The sequence below is a fragment of the Endocarpon pusillum genome, assembly GCF_000464535.1.
Source record: "Endocarpon pusillum Z07020 unplaced genomic scaffold C711415, whole genome shotgun sequence".
Lineage (NCBI taxonomy): Eukaryota > Fungi > Ascomycota > Eurotiomycetes > Verrucariales > Verrucariaceae > Endocarpon > Endocarpon pusillum.
Window position 1 is genome coordinate 26898 of NW_006913550.1, and position 11580 is coordinate 38477.

General features: G+C 51.6%; 3 protein-coding genes across 3 annotated transcripts; 2 read left to right on the top strand and 1 right to left on the bottom strand.

Annotated features, from left to right (window-relative positions):
• Nucleotides 1–1057: 1057 nt before the first annotated feature.
• Nucleotides 1058–2280, top strand: EPUS_07308 (uncharacterized protein; the record flags this gene model as incomplete). The annotated part of the gene is made up of 2 exons (XM_007788028.1): nt 1058–1201; nt 1294–2280. 2 exons carry the CDS (start codon nt 1058–1060, stop codon nt 2278–2280), a joined length of 1131 nt encoding a protein of 376 aa, XP_007786218.1.
• Nucleotides 2281–5312: 3032 nt separating this feature from the next.
• On the top strand, nt 5313–7307 carry EPUS_07309 (uncharacterized protein; the record flags this gene model as incomplete). The annotated part of the gene is made up of 1 exon (XM_007788029.1): nt 5313–7307. One exon carries the CDS (start codon nt 5313–5315, stop codon nt 7305–7307), a length of 1995 nt encoding a protein of 664 aa, XP_007786219.1.
• A 901-nt stretch (nt 7308–8208) lies between these two features.
• On the bottom strand, nt 8209–10124 carry EPUS_07310 (uncharacterized protein; the record flags this gene model as incomplete). Its single annotated transcript, XM_007788030.1, has 3 exons — nt 8209–9317; nt 9365–9744; nt 9796–10124. 3 exons carry the CDS (start codon nt 10122–10124, stop codon nt 8209–8211), a joined length of 1818 nt encoding a protein of 605 aa, XP_007786220.1.
• Between the last annotated feature and the right edge of the window lie 1456 nt (nt 10125–11580).

Sequence of the window (11580 nt, forward strand, 5' to 3'; positions counted from 1 at the left end):
GTTTTTGCACAATACAACCTTCTGGGTATGTCTGTAGATCCTCCGTAGTTTTGTGTTTCACCATTTCTGACGTCACTGACAGTATACCTTTTGCTCTTGATTGTGTTATCACTTAGATCTGCTTTTGTCTGTTTTTGTTTGCTTTTACTGTTTTTGCGCTTAATTCCACTGTTATTTCTCTTGATCGAGAAAGAAAATCTCTTAACATAAAATCTAACTTCGAGATTGCTTTTTAAACTTAGTTTCTGCACAATACAACCTCTTGGGTATGCCTGTGGATCCTCTGTAGTTTTACGTTCCCACCCTTTCTACAGTGACACGCTGTCAAGAGTGGCACTTCTCCGTTCTTAGCGCCCGGAGGCCCTTACATGTTTGCTAATCAGTTTTATCCCAGGCGCTTATGGCAGACTACGTAGTTTTATTAGGCCATCCACAACCGAAAGCTACCTGGCATTTCTATAGAATCGCTACTATGAAACTGCTATTGTCACCTTTGTCATGATATAGGACATCCTTGTGGGATGTTCTCTTGAGTACCTGCTGAAACACCCTCTCAGAGCCCCCTCTTACGACACCCTTCTACTAGTAGGACACCCTTCTTGGAGACCCACTTAGAGGCATCCTTCTAACAGTAATGCATCGTAATAAATGTCTCATATTATACCTATATCAGCTTAAGATATAGTTGTTAATTATACTTGTAGAGAACTGATGATATTTGCTGTAAGAGCAGACTTGAGTGAATCTCTACAAAGCCGCTTAGAGATTTTAAGGTGAGGCAACCCAACAATAGTCCGCCGTGCCAATCCCTCTCTTGGGTCAGAACTGCCCGCGTTTCATTCGGAAATTATTACGTGTGCTTCCCTTTTTCTTTCCTCCGTCCTCCGTATGAGATCTTGACCTTGGCGAAAGACTCTTAAGTCTTTCGTCACTGTCAGCCTCTTTGAGCTTAATGGCGGCTCCTCCTCAACTCTCAAGCTCTTCACCAGAAGTCCAATCGTATCACTCACGTCCATCAGCCCAATGGGGTCAATTCTCAGAAGGATGTGTCTTGCGAATGCGCAAAAAGGCTTCTGTCGATCGAGTCTACCCTTCCCTGAGCGGGGGTCTACAGATGGACAGCTGGGTTTATGATCGTCCTTGTGTGGTTGCGGGCTTCTACCGACATCCGGTCAATGGACGGATTGTTCAAGTTGCTCCGGTATGTCTCGTTTTCCTATTTCTCACGCTCGGATCTTGTCCCTATTTGCAAGAATCTGCGCTGACGATCGCTGAACGGGGCGTGTGTCGAAGCTTACATCCCGACCTAGAGACGAATCAGTATTGAATAACTACCTGCCCCTCGCTCCTAGCAGCCCTATCAACGGGTTTCAGCTCTCATTGCGAGGTAACCGCAGGCTTGACAGAATGGCCTACGTCAAGAAGGTGCGATTCGAAGTGGATGTGCGGCTCCTCACTTTACACAATAGTGCTAGGCACGATATGCCGCGCCTGACCAAGGCTTCAATAAAAGTACTCCTGGAGGAACTACCAGCGGCGATTCCATGGGTGCCAGTGCCAACCCCGCCTGTTTTGATATCGCAAGGATCCGCCCCTGCTCCTGTACCTGCTCTTGCTCCCGCCCCTGCCCCTGGCACTGCGAGTACTGCCTCTGGCACATCGAGTACTGCCCCTGGCACCGCGAGTACTGTCCCTGGCACAGCGAGTATTGCCCCTGCTCGCCTCGCCATGTCGGTATCGACTTCAAGCGTTGGGCAGGATACCCCGACCTTGGAACCAAATCATGCAAGCAGCTCCCGCCCTGACTCTAGCCCCAGCGCTCGCTGTCAGCAAGAAAGTACGGAAATCGACGAGTCTCAACCACTCCTTCTTGATTGCTTTTCTCATACACAGCCCCACTACACTGCGACAACGAGCTCGGATATCGTTAACACCCCACACCATAACCTCAAAGAGAGCTCCCACAGTAAGAGCATGCCTCAACGCACTCGACCCTACCTCCAGACTCCGTTGAAGCTTGTCCTCTGTATCCCGATGTTGTTACTCCTGATTCCTATCGTTGTCCTGGAGGCTCTCCTGGCTCCCGTCTTTTCTGCTCTGTTGCGCCTGCTCGGTGAATTTCGTGAAGTTGTTACAGATGGAAACGCGGGACTGGTCGTAGCGTGGCATCGGCTCGGAAGAGTCCTGGTCGCTACGCTGACATCGGGAGAAGATCCTGGGGTTGTGGTTGGGCCTATGAAGGACGAGGAGTATCACGGTAGATGTGGTTCTCTGCTCTAGCTAGATCGGGGCCGAATGAGACTTGAGGCTCGGTGGTAGAGTTCCCTGTCGCTCTTTCACACCAACAATCTGTGTGAGATGTGACATCTAGTGTTTCACCGGGCCTCGGGAGGTTGTGTAGGCCTGGGTTTGAGCTTCCAGCTCAGGCATGGCTGGAGGCTGTTGTGGTGCTCTTACGGTATGCATGTCTGGAGCTTTCTACCCTAGAGAAGGGTTTGTGGGTTTGGGTTGGGATTAAATAGAGTTCAGCCCGACCTAGTACGGTGCCCATGGCCTCTTGCAGAGGGGGCTGGGTGATGGACGATGGGTGTTTGAACCCACTCAGAGAAAGGGAGAGGGCGAGGCCTTTGATTGATTGGGCTTTGCCTCGTCACTCTGAGAGAAGCACGTTCCAGAAGAGGGCTTACAAGCTCTTGCATTTTACAATCGCAGTGCTTGAAGAGGTATGGGGGATACGTGATCTAAGAGGTCGAACCCACCTCTTCCTCCCGGAAAGAATATTTGAAGACGTTGTGTTACTTGTTCAATCCCTCTTTCCAATGTGGAGGAGGGGAGAAATTCGAGCATTCGATGGGAAAGAAAGTTGTACAGGATCTGTATTGAGCGCCCGTTTGAGGCACAAGAATACTAAAAAGCTTAGGACCGATGCACAGACGAGACAGTGAAGATGCATAGCCGCCTGTCATGACATCCTTCCTTACTGATGTATGGTAAACCTGTTGTTGCCAGCTAAAGTGACTGTACTTGTACATGGATACGTGAATGGCTTACTGCAGCAGCATACCTTTCACCAGAGATCTGAACCGACGGGTGATCCAGCCCAGAGCTCCATTCTTTCCGGATCGACATTGACGTGAGCTGGGACCCCATTCTCTCCAGCCCGCTTCTTGTTCATGAGATCGTAGTGATCGCCACCAATGCCCAAGATGCCCGTCCTTGCGGAACGCCCGAGAGAGAACATCTTGGACTATGGATCGAAGAGAAATAATCATGCTAACTCGCTTCACCCTTGAGTTGCAAAACGATCGCATAACCTTGATGGGTGACGGGTCACTTCCACTCGGAAAAATCGTTAGCCGACATCCTACACATCCCGTCGCCATTATTGTAAGTATTATCTACCTCTCCGGTTTTCTCGTCGGCATAATAATTCTCGTTATTGGCTTTGGGAGCGGTCTGTTCGTGTTCTAGCAGGCGCCGGAGGGAGAAGAGTGACGGTTCACTTCGTTGGCTTTGTGAGATTCATTCGATGAGGTTGTGACTTGTCCTGCTCGAGAGATGGTCTTGCTGGTGTCGTTTACATACTGCACAACCCCTATTTTTTATTTCCCGTGTGAGGCGAATCAAGCTCTGTAAGCATACTGGCAAGTTTCGCTACGCTCTTCGACTTGAAGTCTTTACCCGATACTGGCCTCAGCGAAGCGAATTTTGCCGCTGCTGCAGGGGCGGACGCGTTTGGGTCATCCTCTGCGAGTCCTCTTCTTACAGGGCATGCATGATTGATTGATTGAGATCAGACTGTCCGGCAGCATGGTAAGATATATGAGATGATTTCAGTGACAACAGCAGCACTGGTGGAAAACAGGAGAGGCTTTGCAACATCCAGGATCTTGAGATTACGGAACTTCTTTGACCGCGAGCCATCTACGTCACTGGCTTTCTTCTTCTCAACCTTGACACGCTAGCTACGCGACAGCACGTGACTCAGCACTCGGCTCTTGGGCAGAACAAGGGTCCTCTGAGCTTGGCTGCCATCAATGCCGTGATGCTGATTGACAAACATTGCTCCGTTCCTCTGGAAGACGGTCGATGATCGAAGGATCTTGCATATCCAGATCTCCGAACTTAAGAAAGCCCTACAACGGTAGGAAATATACCCATGGTTGACATTAAGGTCGAAGACACGACAGGACATGATCGCGAACTAATGGCGGACGAAGAAGCAGTGTTTACCTGCAGAAAACAGGAGGCACATCAATAGCCCCACAACTGGCAGTAGTGAGACAGCATATACCTCGGCATGAACTGAAAGATCCTAACTGCCAATGAAAGGTGTAAAAGAAGTATTGGTCACTGCTCGAGAAAAGAAATACAGTTTAAAATTTGAAATAAATACTTCAATAAAAGTCCAAAGCCCACAGTTGACGCACAGACAAGTACACAATCTTGACGACAATGATCCTACGGGCCCGTCATACATTGTTGGAAAGAAGGACAAGTTTTCCAATGAACGGCTCGTACCTTTTGCGAAGGGATCAGGGCACTGCTACTAATCCTTGACAATCCGTACCCTCCGGAAGAACAGGCTCGACTGCCAAGACGGGTGGGCTGGGAGCTGGGACCAGCAACATATCAGCGCTCTGCGAGGAAGTAGTTGTGTGGTTATGACTTTCCGAAATGAGAGGATGTATGGTACGGGAAGAAATTGCTAACTAACTAGGGGAATTGGTTGGCAGTAACTTAACCAGCATGTTAGTCATCCCACAATAAGAAGCTTAGCTAGGTTTAGAAGCTCCCTGGCGCTGAAACAGCGTGTATGCAATAACTAATAAACATGCCCTCTTCGTGGTTCAGTCCCTGATTGGACATGACTCGGCATCACCAGCATCGAGGAAACAGCACAGATGCGCAATGAACATGTACACAGCCTCGAGATTCATGTGCACTATTGGCATACCCTCACCTATCTACTATTAGGGAGACTGCTCAGGTCTCCCGTCAAGTCTCGAACATTACCTCTAACATGAACAGTCTCGCATGCGCAACCGCCACTCCGCAATTGTAAGATCACTCTGAACTATGAGTCTCCGCAAGACACCATGTGTAATGCACGATAAAGGTAGGTAGGAGGGATGATACAGCTTATCTTTAGCAGGTATCTCAGTCGAGCATTAGCTGTTCCACACAAAACATTTGTTCTAATCAGGCGAGAAGGTTGGCTCCTAGATACACTTATTCCAAGAGTAGTGAGGACTATACCAAGATAGAAGAAGAAGGTACTCTGGCTTCTGATTACTGACTACCCGTATAACATGTCTGCACACTTGAGAACTCGACCAACTCCGAGATCGTCTGAAGATGCCCAAAGGCGCACTTCCCAGCGCACCTCCCAGCGCACCTCCCAGCGCACCTCCCCAAGTGCAGCCAAAGAGTTTGATACATTAGCTGCTGTCACAGACCTTGGGAAACTGGCACTACTACAACTAGCATCTAGAGAGCCAGGCATTCCGCATTCTGAAGAGACACAAGCCGCAGTATTGGCATTAGGCGCGAGAGCCATTTCACAAGGTAGAAGCACTTCCCAAATCAATGAAAGGATCCTCTCATCAGCCAGGGGGATAGCACGTCTCGAAGCCCCAGGAAGGACCGAAACTCAAGCCCAGGGCGAAATCAATCGCCAACTCAACAGAGGAGCCACTACTCAGCCTATCGGAAAGGGCCCTCATCATGAAACTGTGATAAGGGCTGCTAATTCTCGAAATACCACCGAAGCTGATCCCCAAATCAGACGAGGAAGCACTCCATCGAGAAGTGCCGCAAGTCCTTTAGCTGGCGCAGAGGATGTTGCTCCGGCCAGTGGGGCAGCTGCTGCCGGTCCTAGGAAAGAAGTTGCTCAATCTGAAGAGAAATCTGATTCTACAATCAAGGACGATCCATACAGACATGCTCTACAGACTGAACTAACAAGGACCAGAAAAAGAGTAAAGCAGTTTGAGAGAGGATTATCGCTACCTTCCTCTGATAAGTCCCTCGAAGCATTAATCAACCGCGTGGTAGATTATCGCAACAAGCCACTTCAGGAATGTCAAGGCAAGCTAGCGAAGACGTTCAAGAGGATTTTTAATATGGAGATGCGATTGCAACACATTCGCGACGGCGCCACAGAACCCGTGGCACAGCGAAGATGGCAGCCCTCATACATCCACGAAATCCAAACCGTATTAGCGAAGCACATGGAAAATCCCGAGGCTTGCCTCTCCCGGCTGCGACAGAAGCTACGGCGACGGGTTGGCGAGGAAAGTGATCATCCTCAGGCTGGTAGTGACATTTGGCTATACGTACGTGTTATCAGGAAAAGAATTAGCAATACGAAAGACCTGGAGCACTACCTAGCAACTTGCCTACAGCCAATGGCGGGGCACGGAGAGGGAAGACAAGCCCCAGACAGACCTCTCCTGATTCCCACCCAGCAAACAGAGCGGGGCGGTGCTACTGGAGGTCGTGCTGCTCATACTCCTGATATTGGCCCCATCGGCTCTGTTGCTTACTGGCTTACTCGTGACATGGAAGAAGTTCCTTGCTCACAGAGTCGTGGTGACGATAAACGTGTTGCAGATGATCATCTTGCTGACAAGAATCCTGCCGGTCGCCCTCTGGCTGGCCAGAGATCCCATCAACCACCGGCCTTGGACAACCGCCAGTCGAATCCATCTCCTGCACAAGCCAGTGGTCAGGAGCTTCCATCAGGCCAAGCCATAAATGCGCGAGCTTCTGTCGCTTCAGTTTTACGAGGAACTGGTCAGTCAACAGGCAGTCTTCCTTCTAGTACTGGTGGTTCTCCTTATGGTGGTCCTCTTGCTGGCGGTCCTTCTGGTGTTCAGACAGGCGATTACTGTTCTCGGGCTCGCGGCTGGAAATATCGTGCAGGAGCTCCTCGGGCAGGTGGGATTTCTCCAGCTGGCAGTACTCCTCCAGCAGCCAATATTGCCCGACAAGCCGGTACTCGTGCAACAGGAAGCGTCGATTCCACACGAAATGTTCGCCCAGCGTCAAGAAATCGAACGGTTAGTGATATAGCAGGAGGTGACCCACTAATCAGCGGGGACACGATGCACGATCGATCAAGACATGTGCGAGCAAGACGCGAGGGTGCTGCTACCGCTACCGCTACTGGTGCTGCTGGTGTTGCCGCTGCTGTACTCCCAGCCACGTCTTGTGTTGTTGTTGCTGCTGCCGTTCCTGCCCCCACCCCCGGCCCGGCTACCCCCACAGTCCCCGGCTCAATCACACCGGCCTACCAGCCGTAGGCGCAAGCGAAAAGCCCCGGAAAGAGTCATCAAATGAAGCTGGGTTTTAAAGGGGATCCGCCACCCTCCCCACCAGCAAACCATCTCCAGCGAATCTCCTTGACGCAAAAACAACAACAAAAAAACAAAGAAAAAAGGAACAAGGCGAACGAAAAACCCAGCCAGCTTTTTTCCTTTTAGGAAGGAAGGAAGAAGCGCGGAAGAGTTGGAAGATGGCAGATTCCAAGTGTGTGGATTGCGGAAATGGAGATATGCAACCCTGCCCCCTTCTCGTCTAGAGTTTGGGGTTGGGGAAAGCCGAGGGGGGGGAATGAAAAGCGCGCGCTCTCTCTCTCTCTCTCTCTCTCTCTCTCTCTCTCGCGCGGACAGATAAACTGATCGAGACCCAAATTCATCCCAACTCACCCAGTCACCAACTGACTAGAATCGTTCTGCCTGATCGGTTCGGAGCAAAAAGCCAGCCATGACCGGTCGATCTGTGGGGTGCCCCGCTTTATGCTCTGGAAAGAGTGGTCGGTTGAAGGGACGATACAGGGACGGATATCGGGGCTGGTCTGGTATCCTCCTCGGCCGTTGAGTTCTGGGGATGAAGTTTTCTTCTTGGCTTGGCTGGGCTGTGGGATTGGAGAAACTCGACCTCAAGCTCTAGCTCAAGCTGAAGCGTGGTTGTATGAGGGGGTGTGGAGCCGTGGGATGGGGAGTGGTAGGTAGGTAGGAAGGAAAGAAGGAAATATGCAGGCTTCTATTCCGTGTCCAGTAAACAAAACAGTGTTTTGAGTAAGTAGACCTTGCCTAATCAAAATCCATATATAGCATCTCTAGAGCTCCCCGCTGGGTTATACTATGCTATGCTATGCAATTCCCAGCCACAGTCAGAAGCGTGCTCCGATATGCATTCTTTCTAAACCTCATACTCCTTCTTGAAGCTTGCGTCCGATAACCCCAACCCGGCCTCCACTCCCACCTCCGCCTTCTCCTCCACGCCAATCTTCTCCTTGGCCTTCGCCCTCTTCCTCTCACCTCTCTCCTGATCCTCCCTCATCCTGCGAATCAGCGCGCTCCTCCTGCGAATCTTGGCGCCGTAGCGATAAAACACAAAGGGAATGGGGATGATCAGGATCTCCAAGGCGCCCAGCAGCGTGCCGGCCCAGTTGGCGCCGAGCGCGTCATACAAGGGCGGTCCGGCCAAGGGCAGCGTGCCGCCCAACAGGCTGCGGACGAGCGAGTTGCCCGCCATGGCGCTGGCGGCGTAGATGCCGTACGAGTGGATGAGGTAGTTGCAGGCGTAGATGAAGACGGCGGTGTTGCCGGCGCCGAAGGGGATGCCGGCCAGGATGGGCATGGCCCAGTGGATCGAGGCCGGCACGCACGTCCACGCGAACCAGAGCTCGCCGATCGGGCACAGCACGGCGGCGATGCAGACGATGGAGATGCTGGCTTCCGGTGGCGGCCGGTCGCTGCCGGGTTCGGGGGCGTGCCGGTTGATCATGCGTCGGATGAAGGGTTCGAGGCAGATGGTCAGCATGCTGCCGATTCCGATGCCGGTGAATGCGAGGCCGGAGAAGCCGAGGCTCCAGTGCCGGCTGCCTTGGAAGACGATCGGGTAGGCGACGAAGCAGAGGTAGAGGATGCCTGGTCGGTGTGGCCATGTAAGTGAGGGGAGGCGGGTGAGCGGGGGATAGGCAAGGGAGAGATTACCGTAGATGATTGCAATGTAGACATTCCAGAAGATGCAGATGGGCTCTTTAATCGCCATGATGAATGGCCTACTCAGGTTGACCTTCATCAATTCGATGAAGCTCAGTCGCTGATCGTAGCGCGACCAGTACCTCTCTTCGCCGCTTTCCTTTCTTCTCAACCTGGCCTTCTTCTGAAGTAGAGTAGGAGAATAGGTTTCTTTGATGATCCACATGAGCGCGGTGGCAATGCCTCCGAGGATGAGTACAATCCAGTTTGCCCACCGCCAACCAAGGTACTCTGTGACAAATCCGCCGATGACCGGGCCGACGACTGTAACGAGTCAGTATTCACGTTCCAAAAAAAGTCCATTGGCGTACCCGGTCCATTCAAGGGTCCAATGCTCCAAATGCTGAAAGCCAAGGCTCGGTACTCGTCCGAGACGATGTCGCCAACCGTGCCCGGCGCATTGGCTATCATAGAACTTCCAGCAACAGCACCAAAGAATCTGACGGCAATAATTTCAGCCATACTGGTTGCTTGGGCACACGGTATGACCAAGATGCAGAAGATGATCATGGCAACGGCATAGACTGGCTTTCGACCATAAGTTTCCGAGATCGGTGCAAGTATGAGCGAACCGACAGCAAGACCTAAGAGGTAAGTCGTTACGCCAAGCGTCACGATGGCCTCGGAGGATACATCAAACTCTTCTTGCAATGCATAAATCCCCGACGTGTAGGAGGTAGAGTATAGAACGCTGACTGGAGGTCAACATCGGTTTCTTGTTGGACCAGAATCGAATACATACACGACCAATGTGCTAAAGGATATGGCGAAGATGATGATGCCCTTGTACCATGTTGGCCAGTTACGTGGGTTGTTCGGATCGTCATCCTCCCAATCCACCTCGAACGAAGGATCCCGTGTCATTGCGCTCTCCATGGGGGTGACTCTTGTTGATAGGGGAGGGCGTGACATACGCGAGATTTGGGGAGTGACGGTTTGCGACAGAGCACTGGCAACTCCATATTGTGCGTCCGCATTTTCCGAGATTGAAGAAGATGGCGAGGTGTCTGTCGAGGAATCCTGACGTTGCGATGGGGGCGATATCCACTTTGGTGCTTCTGGAACCTCCATGAATCTGAGCCGAGAGCAGCAAAAAACGTCTAACTCAAAAACAAAAGCCCGGTGGGAAGCAAGGTCCAGGAAGGGGTTGACTCTACGTGTGTGGCGACCTGCAATCCTGATGGAGGGCGCTCTTCATCGTCAGTCGCCAGCAAGATACGCACCCAAATGAAGGATATGACGGCAAAGAAAAGGAAAGATTGAGTTTTGCCAACGAAGCATGTTTGATGAGTTGATTAGTCGTCCGAGCTTGTGTAATGGCGGATGTGTGTACCGAGGATCGTCTTTGGTTCCTTTCCTCTGGTGCAGAATATGTGGATCGAGCGGCAGATGGAGCGACTGTGCGACTGGTTCGGGGGTTGAGACCGACTACTACTCAATGATTTCTCCAGGCCTCGGTCCCCAGATACGGAAAGGCCATCAGCGGGGCTTCAAACTGCTTCATATCCCCACATACTCTCCCCAGCATCGCCATCAATCATCAATTCGAATAGAACCACACTGCCATTACACTCTTGCAAAGAAGGCAGAAGGCAGAAGGCATCGTGCGAGAAGCTCCACTGCCTCCTGCTCCATTCACTCTGTCATTCACTCTGTCGAGATGGCTTCAAGTGGATCAGCTTCCCAGCGCAGTGCCCATGATGCAGGGCCGATAGCGGGTGGCGGAGGGGAGAGCGGTAGCTTTTCCGCGTTTAAAAGTCGACTAGTAGCAGTAGTCAGTCAGTTGGTGGATGCAGCCAGCGTGCCGGTTAGCCGCACTAAAGCAAACCTAAGCTCATTTCAACGTTGTGGTTGACGGGCTGACAGGCTGACGGGTTACGTCACCTTGGAAGGAACGCGGTGCTCACCACTCGCCCCTCCCCTTGGTCTGGTTATCTGCCAGATACGTAGGTGAAACAGTATACAGAATGTATGAGTGCCAATGACGGGACAGTCAGCGCAACGACGGCTAAACAACACCGCTCAAAGTTTCTGCTAGGCATCGGTGAACGGACAACAACGAACATGCCGTGCACAAGTCAATCATGTTTGTGAGGTTCGAGGGCGAGGGCATTTTCTGAGTCTACAATGCGAGAAGGTATAGACAGCTCTGTGGCAGCGGAGAAAACACTCTCTGAAAAGCGCTCCATTGCCCAATATCTGAGAATCGAGAATAATCAGTTAAGCACATTTCCGGAAGAAGTGGTCCTTCCCTTTCTGAACGCCCCCCCAATATGAATAGGCGCACTGCAGTCTATGCGCCAGATTTGGGAGGAACACATGGACCGCCAGGACCTCCTCTCTTGACTGTCCTCCATTGCATGCCAAGTGCTGGTAAAGCCATCAAGGAGACGATAGCCACAACCATCGTGAATGCTCTCACCAAAGCATCATAATAGATTGTCAATACCTCAGTAAGTTTCTCGCGCGATACCAGCTTCGCGATCTCGGTAGCTCCCGCGGCCAGTACGGCTCCCGGATCAATCCC